The sequence below is a fragment of the Hypomesus nipponensis genome, chromosome 11 (genome assembly GCF_054491055.1).
Source record: "Hypomesus nipponensis isolate SF chromosome 11, ASM5449105v1, whole genome shotgun sequence".
NCBI lineage: Eukaryota > Metazoa > Chordata > Actinopteri > Osmeriformes > Osmeridae > Hypomesus > Hypomesus nipponensis.
In genome coordinates, this window is record NC_140371.1 from 15,900,941 (window position 1) to 15,922,353 (window position 21,413).

A 21,413-nucleotide genomic window follows, 5' to 3' on the forward strand; every position below is an offset into this window, starting at 1 on the left:
TGTGTGTGTGACTGTTTTGCCAAGCCTCCCCTGACAACGGTAAACAAACATGACTGAGGAGGAGAAGAGTGGCTAGAAACCAAAGCGCTCACATAAAGACGCTCTAATCTTAGCCAATCCCTGCATCCCCTCTAACACAATCATGTGACCCTGCCACTTCCTGACCCATGATCCCTGTGTCATTAATACTGTACCTCTTATCTCTGGTTACCTGCCCTGCCTATATTCACTAGTTTATATTGCCCTCATTAAATACCAGGCCACTCAATGGGCCTCTGTTAGGCTGCTTGTCACCTATTTGTCATTATGTAGAACAAGATAACGGCCTTCAGAGATAGGGAATGTGGGCCAGGGGCCCAGTCTGCAGGGCGCTACCCAGAGCTGAGAGACCAGATCCTGGGGTACAAAAGCCAATGAGCCCTGGCCTCCTTCCGCTCCAGACTGGGTGAGGCTGTGTGACAAACCCCTAGGTAGGGCCGGTGCTCACCTGGCTGCTACTCAGTGTTGCTCAGACATGCTCTCATGACAGCTACAGGAACCCTGTGTGAGTGATGTCGGCAGACTGTCAAACATGAAGCCCCTGACGCAGCATGAGGGATCATCTTGTGGTGACGGGGGGGACGGGGGGGACGGGGGGTGGTCCATGGGCGGCCGCTCCCACGTGGAAGACAGTTCACTTTACAGCTCCACAGTTCAGCAGCACAATCAAAGCTATTTAAATGGTGTCGCCATGCAAAGTGAAGACAATAAGGTGATTTGCATTGGTGCAGATAGGACTGCACCAGTCATAACCTAATGACAGTTTGTGGTAACGCAAATGTATTAATTCTTTATCACTATCAATATTGAGACAGTATATGGTCGATTTTCTTTCTTGTTCATTGTTTTTATTTATTTTATTTTTTTTACATCAAATGTCCATAATGGATTGATCGTTCATCATGTAAATACACACACGCACACCACGAGCGCTGGTTTCCACGCCAGCTGCAGTGTCCCAAGATCATTGGGATTGGAATTAGGATGTGTGTGTGCTGTCCATGGACGCCCACACGCACACACATACACACGCACACATACAGGTGGCCGATTGTTGAGTTTATCAGCTTGGCCCATTAATTAGCGTAATTAGTCTTGCTTCAGGCAATACGGACCCGATAGGCACTGACCAAGCCCTGGCCTCACCGCCCACTTGCCCCGTTTACCTTCAGATAAGTTTGTGAGCGCACTAATCGCTCACATTAATCACTTGGGCCCTGAGCGCCACTCCACTGTTTACCCTTGCATTAGACTTGTTATCTGTGTCGGGGCCCATCGGAGGGCGCGGCCTAGAATCTGGAGAACAAGCTGGCCGCCGCACGGACATGGCACCAAACCACCGCTTAGCCTGCCATTGTTGAATGTCGTTAATTGCCTTTTACGACTGTTGTTTTGTCATCAAAAAGAAATAGATGATTATTGCTTTGTGTTCTTTGAGTGTGCAGTGTAGGTTTCTTATCTTGGGGTTTATCATGCCAATGATAGGATGAAGGGATCACTGGATGTCAATTAATCTCTCTAATGTCGAGTTGCGCCCCCCCCCCCCACCACCACCACCACCACCGTGTGACTCAAGGGAAACGCTTCAATCTCCATCCTGCTCCACAGCTGGGCTCAGAATGGACTTCCAACATAGGGAGGCAGCTCTGCTGTCGTGCTGGTTGACTTAAGGAGCCTTCTGGAGAGAGTCTGTGGGCCACCCTGAAGACTGCCTGCCTCTCCACTCTCCCTTTGATGACTTTGCTCTTTTCCCTCTCCTTTCTGTCTGATCCCTCTTTATCCCCTCTCTTCCATCTCTGTGTACCACTCATCCTATTCTTCCTGCCCTCTTTCAACCCAGCGGATCACTTCTTTAGCCCTCTTTTAGCATACCCCAAAACCCCCGCTCGCATTTCCACAAGTGTCATTAATGCTAATTGGGGGGCCGGGAGCTTTGTAAAGGAGCCCTCTGCAGGTCTGTTTGTCTACCCAGCAGGGAGCCCTGCAAGGCTGGCCGGATGTGGTATCTCTCGCCCCCCACCCCACTCCCCCTGCCAATAACCCCCTCATACGCATCATTTCTTCTGCCTTCCCAAGCCATAGTCACCCACCACCATACTCCCAGACCATGGCTGAACTGTAGCCACCTGTGGGAGCAGCTGTCCTCTGGTATGGTTCTGTTTACCACTCTGTTTGTTTATCTCAGCAGAGCTTGTGGGTGACACCGTCAGTCCACCCCTCCATCATGGCTGCCATGCTACCATGTGTGTGTGTGTTTGTGAGCTGTGAGTCCTCACCACTGGGAAACCTGTGATTGCCCTGTGGTTAGTTAATCAGTGAGCCCAGGGCCATCACATTGTGGCAGGTTGCATATAGCTAGGCATGTGGTTGTGAGGAGCAAATTGGATGGTATTACCGTATGTGTTGCCGAGCCCTCCTCCGATGAGTCTGGGCAAACAAATTGGATTGGTGGCGTGTAAATCTGATGGCGTTTGATGAGCTGCGGGGCCAAATTGAATTCTCAACCATGTAAATCTGCAGCGGCTGGACGGCTCAGCGCGAGCCCGGCCCACTTAAATCATCCGATTGTTCCCGCTGTTACCAGATACAATCTCCCTTGGCCATTTGCCACAGACACCCCTAATCTCTTTTTGATGGCTGTGTGGAGATGGAGCTGTACGGATGTAGCCTACATGTGAGAGACTCTCCTCCTCTGGCTCTGTCACTCTCTCTGTCGGTTTCTCCCTTGATCTGTCTTCTCTTTCTCTCTCTTTCTTCCTGTCTCTCTCTCTCTCTCTCTCTCTCTCTCTCTGTATCTTTCTCTTTCTTCCTCTTTCTCTCTTTCTCTTTCTCTTTCTTTCTCTCTCTCTCTCTATTTCTCTCCTTCTCTCTCTCTCTCTCTCTCTCTCTCTCTTTCTCTCTTTCTCTCTGTCTCCAGTTGGCCAGGCTTCCCTCCATCAGAGCAGGAGCAGAGTGATAGTCATCCACGTGTATTTATTTCAAACAACAGAGCGGTTTGTCCAGATGATCGCTGGTGTCAGTTTAAACCCTAAAGCTGTTTCTCTAATGAAGCCAAATTGCCTCAGTGCTTAATCTGAACATCAGCTGTTAGAACAGCAAAAGCGATGTGGAAACGACATAATTAAACAGGTTATTCGTTTTTTACCATTTAGCATTTAAAGTGCTTTGTATGTGTACATCTCTTCTGTCGGTGATACAAATATACACGTGTTTCTGTAACTAGCATGTGTGTCTGTGTGTCACCTCAGTTATCCATACAGTGAAGATAGCAGTCGGGGGAAGGAGTACATGAACACACGCTGTCCTGCCTGGTGTGACCGTGTCCTCATGTCTGCTATGGCCAGAGACCTGGTCCTCAAGGTGAGATTGTCTACCTCCAACACCATTACTACACTGGATTATACTACTATATGGCTAAGTAATTAGCCACAAAATGTTTTCACGCAATATACCTGTTCACAGCTATGTAGTTCTAAAACAGTTAAGACTACTCTGTTCAGGTATTGTGTATTGTCTCTCTCTATTTTTCCCCCTGTCTCTTTATCTGATACTTTCCCCATTCTATCTGTTCCTTCTCTCACTTTACCCACTCTGTCGCTCTCACTTTCTCACCACTCCTCCCCTCCTATCTCTCTTTCCCTCCCATGTCAGCCTCCCAGATGGAGGGATGAAGTGTGTGAATATTCATTTGTTGCACTAAGCCCCGGGTTTACACACACAGTATATATATCCCGGCTCTTATAGAGTGCCAGTCGGCCATAGCCGCTCTATAAATCTGGAGGTCCCTGCACTCCCTCTGTCTCTCTGCTTTTCAGTCAACACTCTGGCTGTGGGCCCCCACCATACCCCCTGGATGCAGCCATGCAGTGTAAACTCCAACCAATCTGTCCCGCCCACCCCCCCCCCCACCAACCCAAATATGAGCAGCAGTTTGAGATCTAGCCTGTTCCTTTCACTCCGTTGTTTGCAGGATTACTTCAAATCACCACAGCCCTGCAAAGTTTTGTATCTCACCCCTTGTTCATGTTTATGACTTAAGGGAAGATGAGGCGGAGGGGGGGGGGGGGGGGGGAGTTTCGAGGATATGCAAGACATTTAAGAATCATCTTCATGCCAGAGCAGTACTGGACAGCCTTGTCCACAGACAAAGAAAGTCCCTTTACAAAGAGGGCTTCTGGCCTTCCTTTATAGTAAAAATCCTCTTTTCCCAGCCTCTCTTCCCAGCCTCTCTTTCTGAGGCACTCCAACTGGAGGATTTCGATTTTAGCTTTTGCCTACCGTGCCACTTTCATCATTAGGAGAATCAATAACATCATTGCATTACTAAAATGCAATATTAATGTGTATCTTGGAATTGGCACAATTAAGCTCTTATATATTGCTATCTAGAATGTGTCACACTTGGAGTGAAACACTCTGTCTGACACGCACAGTACACGCCTCTTAGCTCTGCCTCTGTTTGTTTTTCTCAAGCACCGGTTAATTGCTTGTAATATAGGGAACTAGGCAGACTCCCCTAACAGCCAGTTTTAGAGTGTTCACAGATTGGCTGATGATTCACTGAACACGTAGACACACACACACACACACACACACACACACACACACACACACTGCTCCAGCGTTACAGATTGCAGAGACATGGGCCTGTAAACAGCCCACCGTGTGGCATCATCTATCATGCCACGGTCGGTTAAGTTGCCATCATGTTATTTTCTGCTTGCCGAGCCCTAACACGCCAAAGGTTGCCCGCTGCCTGCGCCGCGCCTCGGCGGCAAGGGGGGGTACGGTAATGAATGCTCAGCCGAGCGAGCGCTCCGTTGCTGCCAACGGCCCCCGGTAATTTGTTTATCTGTCTAAAGATTATGCAGCCCGGAAAAATCCACCATTTTATACAGCCTTTTGTAATTGATGGAATCCGTGTTTGATGAATGTATCAGAGGCTCTGTGAGGCAGTGGCGTGGCCTGCGCGGTGCGGGGGATAGGATAGCGCTGGTTCTGCTGAGTGGCCCCTCCGGCAGGAAGGTAGAGTGAGGGAGTGTATCCAGCGCGCGCTGGCGCAGCCCTGACCCTGCCACTCGCAGGATTGGTTTGAAGTTCATTTGGATTGAAGTTGGTCGTTCGTTCTTGAAGCTCTCCGTTCTTCCTTGTCATGAGGAATTGCGGCTCACCTTGTCACAGCTGAGGATTCGCATGAAGCGCGCTCGCGTGTGTGTGTGTGTGGTGGTGGGAGGGGAAAAGAGGTGCTTAAAAAGTCCTTAGTTCTAGCAGAGAAATGTGATTGATACTCTGGGCTTCAAGTTCCTATCTCCGTGTGTGACACTTTCTTTGTGGGATATTGAAACATGATCCACTCAGATACGGTTTAAGCGCGCTCGCTCTCTAGGCAAATATGCTCTTTGTAACTGATTTCCTCATAGTTCATGTTTATTCACTGTATGAAGACTTTACCTAAGGTGTAATATTGAGTCGGCTTAGATTCATTCACGTTTATTCCTCTATGGTTGGTTATGGATTGATAATGTTCTGTGTTGCACATTACATTTGAAAGTGTATTTACATTCTAATAAAAGGTACTTAGCCTATTGCAAAGTGGAAATTGAGTAGGGTGGGAACTGTCGACAGAAAAACCGGAACTATGAAATATTCCTGCTGAACTCTGCTGCTGATCATTCTTTAGTTTTCATGGTTTAAATGAGACTTTTATGCTTTCTTTTGCAGCCTGAAAACGAAGAAAAGTCGGTGGTCTATGACAACATAGGGCCCAACGTCTGCATGGGGGACCACAAGGTAACATCATCGTCCCTTGCCAAGCTGTGTGCGTGTGTTCGTGCTTCTTCTGCAGTTAAAACATCAACACTATTTTGATACATGGTGGTACTGTGTCTAAAATTAGACATAATCAATCACAAGACAAAATCATTCAAATGTTGTAGTTTATTTACAGATATGTAAATATCTATGGTCTTTACACCTCTGTATGGCTTAACATTAGACCAAACGCCTCGGGTTGGCCATGATGGCCGAAAAAAAGTGTTTGGACACGCCGACTGTATAGACAGCCTTTAACAGCCGGCCTCCAGCCTCTCTGCTATCAGACAGAGGGGTCATAGGCTGAAAGAGAGGCGCCTTAAGTCTGCTCCAGGTCTACTGGCCTGTTGGTCTTTCATCATTACCTAGTGTGGCGCAGAGAGTAGTGTTTGTCCGTGAGGTGACCCCGCGCACCCACAGAGACTCCCGCCAACCACCGGCCCCGAACCACATGCTCCCGCTAAAATCACCGTCTGCTATGTTTAAAAAATGTCCAATGTAGTTAGCATACAGGGGAAAATATGCAGACCCTGGTATGTGAGTTTTAGCTGTGCGTTTGTGCGTGTGCGTCAAGTTGGCCTCAAACGAGGGCTTGTTTCTATGCTTTTCTTGTAATGAGGTTGACTCCATGTATGTTTGTTTTCCCCTGACAGCCTGTCTTCCTGTCCTTCCGAATCACAGCGGGGGCAGGTAAACCTAATGCAAATAAGCACAAGTGTTGTGTCGTGCAGTGATGTCGTGGTAAATATTTATTTCTTTCACTATGATTACTAGTATTGTTTGATGATTATTAGTATAATATTTGCTTTTGATTTGCTTGCTCTTGACACACCATGACACTTAAATATCTTTGTTCTGACCCAGTAATTCTTATGGGAAATTTGTGTTTGTGTTTTCTTCATTTTGTCAGGGAAGTGGTGCCAAAGGGTGGAGATATTTCGTGAAGCGCCTCTGTGAAAAGGAAAACAGAAGACACAGGACACCAAGACAGACACACAAAGGCACATACAGAAGCACACACACTCACACACACAAGACCCTATACAGACCTTTAAGAAGTGCTGGGCAGTCACAGTGGTTGGAACACCTCATCCATATAAAACTGATGTGTTTTTTTTTTCTCTCCACAAAATGCTTCAGTATCTGGACTACCCAACTGAGAAATACCCAGATATACCACACCTCACTGACCTCACCATTGCAACAACCCCTTCCCCCTTCCCAAAAAAGGATGGACTTTTCCATGTCACAGCCTTGTTGCCAAAACTCTAATAGAATCAGTCCTACTACTTTATTTTAGATACCATATTTGCAAGTTTTAGGTATGCCTCTACATATAGAAGCTACTTCCATACAGTATGTAAGATGTTTTAAAAGTGCAATGCAAAAAAGTTGTATATCTATTGTTAGGTTTATTTGTACATTGGACAGTATAACATAGAGTTGTTGATGGTTTTAGTGCCGTTCTCTCTTCTGACCAAACTTCGTGGTCTTTTTGTTAGAATAGATAGATATTTTCAGTTAATTCTGATTATTTGTATTTTTGTTTTGGAGTTGTTGTGTGCATAACACACTGCCATGCCTCGCACATCAGCTGAGTCGCATTTTTATATACTGTCATTTTTAAAGAGATAATTTATCATTCTTACCAAAATTGTTATGCTGAAGTGTGGAGACAATGAGACTGCATGTGTGTTCCTGCAGCCATAAGGACCTTAGTATTTAGGAATTTAATGAGAGAGAAAATAACTGTTCAGACAACATTTACATAGCCTATCCAAGAATGTTTTAAGCAGTGCCATAGACCATGCAAGAAGATAAGATATTGTTTCATATAGCAGTCTCACATTATTTCATGATTATTCTTATTCTAACTTATTTCTATGTAATAATATTATGGTTCTGAATGTGATGTTTTTAGATAGGCTCGGGTATCCTTACAAAATGTACACTTTTTGTCTATTTTTGTTACTGCATTATGGTGCCAAGTATTGTACACAGAAATGAAGTGTGACGGTTAATATAAAATACTTAGGCTAAGTCATATTGATATATAAAGGTCTTGATTATTAATTGGGGGAAAACGCTAAAGACGAGAAAGACCAGAAATAATTGCTTTTTAATTTTGTATGTAGGCTTCGGCAGCCTTTACTTCTATGTTGCAAATAATTTCCTCTTACCGGTCGTTAGAGCATTAAACAGCGATTAGGAGATGCTGTTGATGAAACGCGAACGTTTCCTTGTATTGATTTAATTTACTACACTACAGAGTTCACAGACTGTGTGAAGCCGTTAGATTGATCCTTGAATTTTTCCATCTAAATCACCGCAAGTGGAAATGATTTTGTGCCTGCTGCAAAGATATTTGTTGTCTTGACAATGTGATTTGGTTCGTAGACAAACCTGCTTGTTTTTCCCGCTGGTCACGTGATAGGAGAAGCCGCAGTTTGTTCACTCCTCTTAAAGCAGATAGAGATTCTACCCCCTGAACGGCATGGCCTCTAGTGTTGGTTATGCGGTTCTCAAGCAATAAAACCATTAGAACTCACTGGGGTGTTTTGTCGTCATTTCGCCACATCAATCGCATAAGTTGGGGATCTTAACCATTCTTTGACTTTTCAGGCCTTCTTGATCAATGATAAAATATGCGTTAATAAAGGCCTACAATGTAGCCACAACTAGTATGATAAAGTAGTGCATATTTAACCGATCACTTTTTTGTTTAACTGTTCAATTTGATGGGGTCCAGTATATGCCTGCTGCTGTCATAAAGTTAAAATTGGCTCGATGGCCCAGTCTCTAAAGCCTAACTGCAAAAGTTTTCTTAAAGGTGCAATAGGTTGTTTCGAAAAGGTATGCTCTACCCTAGAAGCAAAATAATTCATAATTGTTTGACATTATTTGACCATTATCAATAATAAGATCGATGTCAATGCAAATTAAACGGGTCCATTTTAGAGAATTGGATTTATGGAGGCTTACACTATGTTTAGGCCTTGCGTATCAAACGTATATGGCCATGTTCTCTTTATCAGTCATGAATTGTTCATTCTGAAAGGTTTTTGAAGGTTTAATTCGAGGTTCTGAAATACAGGCCTAATTGTAGCCTAAGTGATAGCCTGAAAAATCTACTTATTGTGGATGGAAACAACACAAGCGCTCTAAATAGCTCTAGTAGACTAGCATTAATGCTATCCTATAAAACGGCTCAAATTGGGGGGGAAATGATAAGTTGCAAGAAAACGTTTGACCTATTGGGGATATTAGGCTACGCCTAACACTATTAATACACTTTATAAATAAACTTTATTCGTTAATATTTTTCAGCCTACGTAATACCTACACCTATAGCCTATAGGTAGCCTAGTATGCCTATATTATTAATTAACTGGTCCATTTAGCATTTTAAAATAATACATTCGTTATTTTATAAGATATTTTTTTTCTATAGGCTGTAGGCTAGTTAAATTAGTGTGCCACTCGCTGATATATGTAGTGGTGTTGTTAGTCAAGCCATGGGGTCAAGTTTCATCGTAGGCCCAAAATTGAATTGCACAATTGTTTCGAACTATAACGTAGCCTATTTACGTTTAAGGATCATATAAAGTAAAGTTTCGAACATTGTTGGATATTCCCCGCATGCATTTCAATATGTGAGTTATCCAGAAAAACATGCATACACAGCCTTAAAACATTGAATTAATAAGATGCTTGCGTCAAAGGCTAACTTGTGGAGCTTCGAATTATCACTAAGAAATATTCACTGAGTAAAACGTTACTGTTTATACACAACATAAGCATCTAAGCGTATACTCAACATATTTTTATAGGGTAAGCATGGCCCCTATAATTACAGGAAAGTCAAATAGCGTAGGCCTACTGACAATTTGAATTAAAACTCAAACCATGCAATAAACAAAAGCTTGTTAAATAATTTATTCATAATACAAAGTTTTTTTCTTCCTATACCTTCGCGGAAGCAATAATACTCTCTTATTTCAACATAAACGGTGGTCCAGTTTCCTCTTTCAGTTTGATGAGGTAAACACAAAGTCCTTCAAACGATAAAAAAAAGTGTGGATTGATATCATTAAACCAAGCATTTACATAATTTACAACATTTGCATTTATACAATTTGTTCCTGTACTGAATTTACAAAGATATAGTATGGAGAGATGGGCGACATTATTCTGCCAAAATTAAGCTGTATAGGCTATTTGGAGGGTATACGCTTTTCAGAACTGCGGGAAAAGTTTGCCATGTGTTGTTTACATAGATTTAATAACATAACTTACTCAGTAAAAAATATATACATTTCACTTACATTTTCGTCTGTACAACACAAATCATTCAATCCAACCATCAGAACCCCTTCTCTCCTTTCGAACAATTTATACCCTGGTTAAATTAGCTTTAGAAGCATCGTGGAGTGTTTTGAGTCTCTGCTTGACAGGTTGTCAAAGTCATCACAACGTGTCGGAGCTGTTACTGCAAGGGCTGATCAGGGAAAGGTTGGTAGCCTTGTGCTTTTTCAGAAGTCTCGTAATTTTTTCGTCGTCTGAATTTGGGTCCAGAGGTTTGTTGTATTCATCATCGTCCTCATTATCCGAACTTTCCTTCATCTTCTCTGTCTCTGAGTCATGTTTCTTTTTTGCAGTTGCCATTTCTGCAGCGTGTCTCTTTCGCCATTTGGTTCTTCTGTTTTGAAACCATACCTTTTAAGAGAAATAACACCACATTTTAGATCCTTGCTTGCAGGAATAATGATGTTAGATTGACTAACCTAGAAATATAAAACCCTTTGTAACTTTTTAACATCTCACATCTTTAAAAAAAAGTTTGAACAACGTTAACACTGCAGCCTAGGCTTTTGTAGAATGATTTAGGCCAAATATCTGATACGTTAGTCATTATTAACATAATAAGGATGACTATTAAAATACAGCACGTTTCAGTAGCCTTGGAATATACTAAATACATACACGCAAAGGCAAGCCAACTTTCATTTTTGTTGCAAAGTAAGGGCATACAAATTATTACCTTGACTTGACTCTCAGTCATTCCTAAAGAGTAAGCAAGACGGGCTCTCTCTGGGCCGGCAAGGTATTTCGTCTGTTCAAATGTTTTCTCCAAAGCAAAGATTTGCTGTCCTGAAAATGTGGGCCTTGAGTGTTTTTTCTTGCCGTCCTTGTCGAGCATCATACTAGCTTGAGCTGAAAAAGATGTGAAAGCTTGGTCAAATATAAGTTAACAATGATTATGACTGTCCAAGCCTTGGTGTTTTTGTTTTTACAACTGCTTGTAATGATTTGATTCTGTTTAAGTATTGCGATGAGACTCCACACTGCATTATAATAATCACATGAATGTACTAAATACATGAATGTACTAGTCTAAATAGTTAAATAACCAACAAGTTCCTCAGTTTAAGTGCCTGTAATGACTAGGAGAGCCTCCTTAATGCGTGGCTTAGAGATTCAGATCCACGTCACAACATATCGACAAAAAGTTATAGAAGACATTTTAACGCACATTATAATTGAAGCTACAAGAACAACAAAAAAGTGTTTCAAAGATGTTTTCAAATTAAGAGTACTTACAGGGACAGGAAACCCGAGGATCTCTCCAAGGCGAGCTCTGCATCACTCCGGGCCAAAATATGGGTGCTCTGCCCGGGAGCTCTGTTAGGGGCTTCGGGTACCGAGAAACCGCTGCTGGGTTGAAGTACATTCCTGCAGTTGTGGCCAGTCCATTTATCCGGGGAAAGCCCGAGAGCAACTGTCCAGCAGTGGTTATAGGTCTCCCCAAGATATCACTAATTCCATGTGGAGTCCCAAGGGGAATCTGTGAGTTCAAATGAGTGAGGCAAGGCGCCTTGAATCCCGTAGGATTCTGCAGAGTGTAAGGGAATAGAGACGTCTTCATCTCGGTCATGTTGTGCAATGCTGCCAGCGGTGTACTGCCGAGGACGAAAGCACTCTGCCGGTTAGCATCCATCTGCCCAACAGCTAACATTTGTGATCATGAACGACCAAATTTGCGAAGATTTAATTGTAAATAATAAGTAAAGTATAAAGATACTGAACGAATGGATACACAGAAAGGCCACTTCTGGCTCTTCTCAAGAAGCCCAAATCCTCGATATGCAGGAACTAGTTGAAACTTGAGGAAACTCACTTTAAAGTAGGCTAGGCTACAGAACTTCTTTTTTGTAAAGTCGAAAAAGTGCTTGATCAAAATGACTCCGTTTCAAACTGTCAGTAGTGAGATAGCTGCATGTGTCCACAACGAGAATCCACTCGGATGTCGGAGGATCTGATGATGTTTTTTAGTGGTTTTGATGGTGACCATAAGGGTCGTCTTTCTTCGTAAATTGACTCGCGCTATGGTGTGGGTGAAGCGGGATGCACTGATAACCGCGCAGCCACCTGCATGCGCATATTTCCCATTGGATAACGTTGAGTGAGACTGCTTTCTGATTGGAGGGCAAGCACCCAGTTACTTTACATGCGCGTCCCTTGGACAAAGCCATAGTCTATCAATATATTTTTGTATAGTGCTACTAATGACGCACCGTATTGTAGAAATCATTGTTTCAAGATTTGACAAAAAGATATATTTACATTATAACCTATTACAGCTGACAATGTAAGTACATTCAACTCAATATGCTGAACGATGCATTCATTGTTTCGCATCATGTGATGGAGATTGAAGATTAGATTGCGCATATCCTGGAGGACACATCCTCTGATCACTACGAGACAGTTTGAGGCTATTTCAGGATATGAAGAACAGTCGTATAACACTAAAGTTGGAATTTGTTTATAATTGATTATTTTTATTGGATATTGGTTCGATCTAACACTTTAAGATTTCCTTTTCAGACGATTTTGCTCTTTCATCTTGTTGTTTGATCAAATGTGTGTTTTAGGCGTGTTTTAGATATATTTTGGGGATTTACATTGTTATTGTGTAATACAAAATAGCCTAGGCTACTTACTGTCAAGACAATAAATAACGTATTGGAAATTGTACACATGTTGTTTTATTTGTTGTAAATATATATTCTACTGTATTAATACTTAGTTGGTTCTATCACACACTCAAGAACATCAGATTACTCATGATAAAAATGTGCTTGGAACGTCTTGTGCAAGCTCAATGGAATAGACATTAGAAAGCAAATATTCATGTTGTTGTATAACCTATAGGTTTAACTCGTAATATTATTCTTGTATTTATTATCTGCATTACTTATATCAAAGAATGGGTCAGAGAATAACGCTTGAGCCGAGACGTCATCAAATTGAGTGCTGCATCTTGCCACAGCGCTAATATTTTATGGAGATGTGAGAATGTTGTAGAGTGAAATACGGCCACGTTAGCATTTGAAAGGGTTCAGCAAATGCACCTTGAAAATTTTATAGCAATGAGAAAAACGTTCAACCCCCCCCCCCCCCCCCCCCCTCCCCAACACCCCAATTCAAAGTGGCCATCCACTATTAAATTGAATCTGAGATTCTGTCATTATTTGCTATTGGGTGAAGAAAAGAATGTAAATTTCTAAATTCTATGAGGCTATGGACAATATGGTTTAGGAAAGAACCGTTTTTAGATATTTTTGTTTGTTAATTTGTGATTATATTTAGACAACATGTCACAGTAAAAATGCCATGAAAAAAACAATTGTTAATTGTGTATAATGCTGAATTGGTATTTGGTAACATTGGTTTTCATAGATATTGAACGGCTCAAAACGGCAATCGAAATACAATCAACATGAGAATAGCCTATAATTTGGAAAAATATACAATCTTTCATGCATTCACAAAACTGTAATCGAAATGAATATTTACGCATTGGCCTACAGTTTCAAACATGAAGATAGTATCATATTAACATTTTTGACATTTAAGAACTTTAAAAAGAGCATATCTCATCGAAAAGCTTCAAGTTAAACCGACTTGAACGTATTTCCATGTGGTCTTTCGTAAGAGTTTAATGGGTTTACTTTGTTTTCATATCAATCATTAATTGTCTACTGATTGATGTCTAACTCATTCCCAGCCATATATACGATATGTCTTTAAAATTATTTTTTCCTAAGAGTTCATTCTATCACAATCAGATTCTAGGCCTAATTCTATTTCAGTACACTAGTTTAGTAGTCTTCTTTTTATTCGGCACATTTTAAGGCAGCAGAGCTGTGCCATCCAAAGTTTGGCCTATGCTACTTTTAATAATCCTGATGGGATTTTTAGTCTATTTAATACATTGGGTCGTTTTGTCATTTTTTTTATTATTATCAAACTAAGTAACTTGAACACACGCATATAGGCCTAAGTAACCCGGACACACGTAAATCAAAGGGGAAAAGCGTTCTTATCTTTGGCTTGTCTTCAAAAAGTTATGATTGTCACTGGAAAAAATCGTATAGGCTAAATAAAAAATGCATTATTGGTAAGAGATAAGCTTTGAAGCAGTGAGATTATGAATAATGACTGATTACCTATCTCGACTGCAATTAGGCTTACTCATCAAAATGTATCTAGAGTTTCAATGCTAACAAAAAAAAAACTAAAGTATGTCTACTACTGAACAGAAATGGAGGATTGAATAGGGGCACAAGGAGATAATAGTTTCCAAGAGCCCTCTAGTGGGCCCAATAACCCCCTCAACATTTATAACCACTTATAACAATTAGTACTACCAAGTAAATAATATTGGCCAATAACAAAAAAAAAAGAAAGGTAATGAGATAACAACGAAAATTAGTAAGCCTGATTTGATAACGTACAACCACTGCTAATCTAAAATGGTGAATACAATTCAAATTATTATATGAATACTTTGTTTTGTTATTAAGGCTTACATGTAATTTTTTTGTGTTATTATTGTTATCATCAGTGCCATTATAGGATAATTGATACATTTGTAGACTTTGAACTTTCTCTATTCCTTATCCGTAATAGCCTATGCACAAAAGTGTGCTGTAATCATCAACCCGATATTTAATGAACTTATACTTTCATTCACATAAGACAATCCTTTTTTTTTTGTGATGATTAGAGTTTAGATTTGATGATGTGGCGCCTACATTTGGGTTAAAAACAAACTCGGCCATCGAGAAGAGCTAGCCCTAGCCTTCTATTAGGCTATGTAAAACGGTGTTCCTAAACCACACAAAATCCCATTTTATAGATTTACATCTGCATCTTATGTCACGACTGCGCAATACGCCTTATGTGTCTATTTGGCATAGATGAGAAAAATGCAACTACACAAGGGGTAAACAAATGAATGTACAAAGACTAGTCATTTTTTCATAACATATTATTGTATATGTTGTTTCCACACCGAATTGTTTATCAATAGTCTAGATACTTGTCTACACTTTTGAGGTCTGTGAAATGAATCAACTGTGTGTCTAATAATGTGCGTCAGGCAGGGCCTAGGCTACCCCATAACTAAGATAAGTGCGCTCTCTGGTGGTGAAAGACCCAGACTACGTCATACAGGAAGGACGTGGTCTTTATGATCTGAGATAAATAATAATCCTAAGAATAACCCTTTTCTAATTATGGAAATAAACTCATAGAGGTGATAACACCCCTTGAGGCGATGAGAGGGAAAATGAACTCTATTAAATTATGTTCATTCATCCAAAATCCAGAAATCTGAATGGATCTGTATGCATGTTATTCTTACAGTTTCTGTCAACCATTCTTAAGTAAATGAGATATTAGCATACCTTTTTTTATTACGTAAGTGGAACTTCAACGTTTATAAAATGATATGCTACGAAATACACTTTCACACTGATAAAGAGGATCGGTGTGAACTAAGTACGACCACTAGATGGCAACACATATCAAGGAGAGAGCAAGACATACGTGTGGACAGAGCTTCAGACAAAGTCTGAGACAATGTCTGAGACAATGTCTGAGACAATGTCTGAGACAATGTCTGAGACAATGTCTGAGACAAAGTCTGAGACAAAGGCTGAGACAAAGGCTGAGACAAAGGCTGAGACAAAGTCTGAGACCTTGGACATCAGAATAGCATGAAATAGGTCTGCATGCTCCTTTAGCAGTTACAAAAAAGGCTACGGAAGTTTAGTACACTATATTTTTGTGTGAGTGGTACCTAAAGAAGTAATGACATAATTCCGAACAAACAAAAAAATGTATTCTAATAAAATAGACTTAAAAACTCCATACAAAACCTACCAAGAAACACTTGCGAAGACATTATTGATTGAAAACCATACTTTGAGAGAGCTGATGGAGCATAACTAACCATATGTGTCCAGCTTAGCTGACATCTGTTTTTTTGTCTCTACAGAAACTATTCACGTAATCAAAATTGGTTGTTTCCTCTGCACTCCCTCGGGCTGTGTTTGTTTACATGTTTGCTGGGGTGATAGAATTGTCAGAGCAAGCACGCAGGGTATTTTCAATGGGGGAACAAGTCAGGTAGCAGCAGTATTACAAGAGAGCTCCAGGAACAATAAGGTGCGGCTTGAACTGGAGGGAAATGAAAGTGCTGGGTGGTTCCGCTCTGCAGTTGATTGCCAATGGCTCAGAAAACATTGTTTTGGTCAAGCTCTCAAGTCAACAATTTGCAGCCTGCAGTCTCCTAAGCCAGATGACCGGGCACAGGCTTGGTGAGAGAGCCCAGGACCATATCTCCAGGGATACAATAGGATCTAGCATTATCATCCCGGAAATTTTCCATAGATACCCTTCTCTGTGGGTCTGTTAGTAAAGGCTCTGCCACTTTATTGCTTTGTATTTTCGACTAAGACAACAACCTGAGAAATGGCTCCCCACGATGTATGAACTCTGTCATCTCCCCTGTGTGTTTAATTGCGACTGCTCCTCTATGGTGTTATTTCAAAAGAGGAATATACAGGTATGTCACTTGATTGACTCAACATGGTAACACAATCATTCTTCTAACTGGAAAAAACATATTTGTTGGAAAATCACAGTCTTTACTGTACAGTTGCGTCTGTGCATGTCTTTTAAGTTCCCAACCTGATTAATGTGCAAGTACTAGTGTTGTGAATCCTCATTGACATGCATGTGTTATAAAGTGACGGAGATGGAAAAAAATTAAGATAACAATCTTGTGTTCAGATGCATCCCTGTTGTTACAAATCCTTGGTAGAGAGCCTATCTTACCCTGTAAAGGTCTGATAAAAGATTAAGGGCACGCGTAGTAACTGATTTATGAAGCTGATAAACTTAATTTGTTAACTGCTTAAAACCTGGACAACTGTTACCAAGATGTCAATCAAGAAATATTAACCTTTTATGAAAATGTTAATTTCTCAGAATAGAGAAAGCTGTGAATATCTGGAAAGTTCATTTGTCAGTGGTTTCATGGAAATGATGCCTGTATGATGTGTCCTTTAAGTGAGTCATAGTTTTTTTTTGTTGCAAATTGAATTGTGTTGAAATACAGTCCCTCAAACACTTCTAGCCTGTTTCACTGGACTCCAGGGATACTGTGTCTTCAGAAGCAATGTGTGGGCTGACATGTAATAGAGCATAATGCTTTAGTTAACCTCCCAAATCTTTTTATACCCCCTTAGAGGTAAAAGTTGCTATCTGTTTGCTACGTAAAAAACAACAACATAATAATCATGAATAAATTAGGCATATCAAGTAAACTACATAAATGCACTGATAAATGCATAAATGCATCCTTGAAACAGTACCCACCTCTCACCCCAGTGGGCACCTGTTTTCCACGGTTTCCAGGTTGAACAACATGTTTCCTCGAAAGTGAAGACAAATGGATTGCAACTGGCTTTGAAGTACATCTTGTTTTGTTTTGTATGTTTTATAGGTGCTATCCAATCAGTAGGGACGTGTATATAAACCCTGGCCTATTAAAAAAGTCTTCTCAGCTGCCAGAGCTGTAGCAACCGAGTGTTTCTATTGGTGTTCACCACCAGTTTTGTTTAAATTAACGCTTTGCTACTACTGTTGGGGCAGGGGTCGATGGAAGACTGGGCCTTCTACTCCTCCACCCCTTGACTCAATTCTCAACTCTCCGCCTCAATAACTAAGAGCACAGCAATCAATAGATGGCTTTTGCTACTTATCAAAAGTTTCTCCTTCAGAAGGCTTATCCTTTATAGCACTTCCATACTGTGTATGTACTTTGTACTCAATGTACTTTCAGGCATCTATTGAGTGCTATTAATTCAGTGCTAAGTTAAGTTAAGTTTTTTGTTTGTTTTAAAACTAGCGTCCTGAGATTGCCTCGATAATGAAGAGCGCACTATAAATAAAATACATTATTATTATTATTAAGGAGGGCAGGAGTGTGGAGTCAGTGTATGAACCCTGACTACCAATGCCATAACCAAAATTAATGCAGAGCAGATACCAAGGGTACACATTGTGTGGTTTACTGATGAGCAAACTTGAGAATCTCCATTGCCAGGTTGATAGATTGCCTGAATGAGCAAAGGCCTGCTCTGTTCTGGCCACTCTGACACATCTTCCAGGGTTACTGACTTGGTTTTTGACATTTTGAAGACTTTGAGGCCATTTCGAAAAAACATGAATATAGTCTGAATATACCCAGTAGGCTAGTGTTAACAAAACAAATAGGAAGGGTATTTCAACTTAAAACAGATGAAAATTGGGCTAAGAGGTTCATCAAGATAAAGATAAATTAGTCCAGTAGCAAAGTTGCATTTTTAAACGCTAGGCCAAAATCCATAATTACTTTGAAAAATAAGAATTTCCTGAAATATGCCTGCTCACATTATCAAAGTCATCCATAATGGGCAGGTTTGCAGTTTTTTTTTTCTTTTTTTTCAGGGACTCTTTTTTACCTGTTTTAAAAAGCAATTAGCATAGTTAATGTTGATCGATAGATAATGTAGTGCAATGGCACAAATGTTGGGTGTTTGCATTGGATAATCTGCAGCAGGGGTGACAAGGTTGTCTCAAGAGAACGGAGTCCTAGCCGTCCTCCTTCCAGTTCCTTGCAGCTCTGTGGTCAGCTCGACGGCTCATTTGCTCCCTAATAGAGATGAACTGGTGGAGACGGGTAGTAAGGGTAAGGGTCCTCAGCTGCCTGGACGCTGGCTGCCTGCTGGGACATGGCCCCAGGTCATCCACCATACCCGCTGTAATTAATTACTCTCATCACAACAAGTCACTGAACAGAGAAATGAATGGCAGCCTGGCAGCCTCCTGATTCAGGCCTCAAATGAAGACATATAAGCAAGGAGAATGATGACAGTCAAGAGGAGCCCTCCATCTCCATCCCGGTAAAGTGCTTTTAAATAAAGGTTTAGTGCTTTGCAAGCATAATATATGCCTGTTGATAATGGTTTTTATTATGTTTTTTGTTGTTGTTGTTTTTATTGTGTCCTGAATTTGATCCAGCAATACACTGAAATTCTGACATTAGCTAATCAGAATGGACATCAGGCCTTTCCTGATATCCCAGTTATGGGCTACTAAGTATTTGAGGTTGAAATCCTATCAGACCAGGAAAGGGATGGTGTAGGGAGTGAACACTGGAGTGTGCATTAAAAAGAACATATTGTTATGCTTCTTCTACATATCCAATTATATTTGACCTACAAACATCCAAGCAGGCAATTTTGGTTGAAGCTTGTCTAATGCCAGTATATTTTTGTTCATAAAATCAGAAGCCTAAAATGTCTGATTCAAAACCACCAATTGACATGTTTGTCCTATTGATCTGGTGTCCTGTTACCTTTGATTCAGTTCACTTCCTATAACTGGTTTTAAAGGCCCTGTCTGGCCAGAACTAGTCCCAATCTGAGATCTCTCTCACAGTCCTGGTGAACATTAATATAATAAAATAAACACAATTAAGAAAAATATGGTATATCTAAAGCATATACATGGTACAAAGTTGTATAACATATACACCAAGAGATCAATGCATGAACACTTCAAGCCAGAGCCATACTTCCATACTTTTGACTGCTCCATCTGTAATCTTTTATCAATTCTGTTATGACTTGATATTGACTTGGCGGATCCTTCTTTGGTGATGGCAGAGTAATTTTCCAGTTCTGTCTAGAGGAGAAAAGAGCTGCAATCAAACGTTTCCATTGCTTTGCACCACTCTTTTTGCTCAAACCAAAAGTTGATTCAGGCATTAAACAACTAATTGAAACATTAATAAATACTATGTGGTGTAGTTCTTTATTACGCTGGAACCAGACCACTCTGGAACACATTGTGTAAAGAAACATTAAAACTAGATATTTATTTAGCAACCAAAAACTCGTCACAGGGTAACAAGGGAACTATGAACGGTGCCAAAGAAAAAGTCCTACCAAACCTGCCTAACAAAACGTACCTATGACTACCAGTATTCCCATTCTCTATGGTGAGAGTCTCCAGTCAGGAGTATGGACATCATAGTCAGTATTGTTTCATTTCTTCTCAATACAATAATAACCTTGGAACCTAGCTAAAGCTTTCTTTAAAGGACAAGATCCAGGTTTTTTCTATTCCAGAGTTTGCACAGACACACACCCACACCAACACAGTCTACTGTATACAAATACACACACACACACACACACACACACTGACCCCCCCCCCCACACACACACACACACACACAATAGCATCTTCTAACCCAAATCCAATAAAAATGTATTTCCTGAAAAGTGAAGAAACATACATGACCAAGGAGCAGCAAAGACATATTTTTCACAATAATACATGTTGCAGAGAGCCAGGACAGCCACAATATCAAAACACTAAGAAAATCTATAAAATCTCTTCCACTTAATTGATACAGCTCAAAGCCCAAGGCTGGATCAGTGTATCAGCTATAGAACAGATGTGCACTTGGTACCGGAGTGATTTACTCCCTAAGAGAGCATGCAAGCACGCAACCGATTGTTCAGATAGATCGATCGATTCATTGTCGAGCCCAGCATGGAACATAATATATGGGACTGACCATGATCAAGTGAACATTGTAATTATACAAGCCAGCAAAATATCAAATGTGTGAATACATCTTATTTAAGCTCAGCTATCCATCATACTTGTTTGGTTGGAGATCAGTGCATGGTCCCAGAGTGCAGATCTTCTGCACGCTTGAATAATCAGGTTTATACCATGGGCTGGGTGAATACTCGATTCTGATTGGCTGCAGGGGTGTCCATTACGTAAGGGATAATGCCCTTTGAGGTGTCCAATATCACCTGATAACGGACGATGCGGAGGCATGAACCGTCCGACGCGCAGCGTCACACCTCGTTGGGCATTATCCCTTACATAGTCTGGTTCAGCAGATATTGGGATCACTGGTGCCCATTTCCTCCTCAGCTGGACACTAATGGAGATTCTTGTGTGATGCTTTACTGTACATATAGTACACATTCACACACTGCTTTTGAATTTCTGACTAACAAGCAAAGGTGGCATGGTAACCATTCAAGGAGATTTTTGTGTCACTGCTCCTGTTGAATTTCACTTTAACTAAAGACTGTTCAGCCATTAACACAGGAATGTTTTAGGGTGTATGATTATAT

General features: G+C 40.9%; 2 protein-coding genes across 6 annotated transcripts in view; one reads left to right on the top strand and one right to left on the bottom strand.

Moving 5' to 3' along the window:
• inpp5a (inositol polyphosphate-5-phosphatase A) overlaps positions 1 to 8,398 on the top strand; it is a 100,060-nt gene extending 91,662 nt beyond the window's left edge. For 3 of the 5 annotated variants that reach the window (XM_084710096.1, XM_084710100.1, XM_084710099.1), the window contains exons 13-16: positions 3,288 to 3,399; positions 5,761 to 5,829; positions 6,504 to 6,540; positions 6,761 to 8,398. In XM_084710096.1, the coding sequence (XP_084566222.1) occupies positions 3,288 to 3,399; positions 5,761 to 5,829; positions 6,504 to 6,540; positions 6,761 to 6,807 (265 nt within the window). In that variant the 3' untranslated portion in view covers positions 6,808 to 8,398. Of the gene's footprint in view, positions 1 to 3,287; positions 3,400 to 5,760; positions 5,830 to 6,503; positions 6,592 to 6,760 lie in introns of all 5 variants that reach the window. The other 2 variants (XM_084710097.1, XM_084710098.1) reach the window with 2 other exon arrangements.
• Positions 8,399 to 9,777: 1,379 nt separating this feature from the next.
• nkx6-2 (NK6 homeobox 2) lies at positions 9,778 to 12,240 on the bottom strand. Its single transcript, XM_084709901.1, has 3 exons — positions 11,452 to 12,240; positions 10,892 to 11,064; positions 9,778 to 10,566 (listed from the first exon to the last, which is right to left on the bottom strand). The coding sequence occupies exons 1-3, from the start codon at positions 11,864 to 11,866 to the stop codon at positions 10,318 to 10,320; spliced, it is 837 nt and encodes a 278-aa protein (XP_084566027.1). The 5' UTR covers positions 11,867 to 12,240; the 3' UTR covers positions 9,778 to 10,317.
• Between the last annotated feature and the right edge of the window lie 9,173 nt (positions 12,241 to 21,413).

Coding starts and splice junctions, on each gene's coding strand:
- nkx6-2 (XM_084709901.1), bottom strand. CDS start 11,866: ATGTTAGCTGTTGGGCAGATGGATGCTAACCGGCAGAGTGCTTTCGTC. Junction 11,065..11,451: donor TCCTCGGGTTTCCTGTCCCT/GTAAGTACTCTT, acceptor CATCTTTTTCAG/CTCAAGCTAGTATGATGCTC. Junction 10,567..10,891: donor TGACTGAGAGTCAAGTCAAG/GTAATAATTTGT, acceptor TTCTCTTAAAAG/GTATGGTTTCAAAACAGAAG.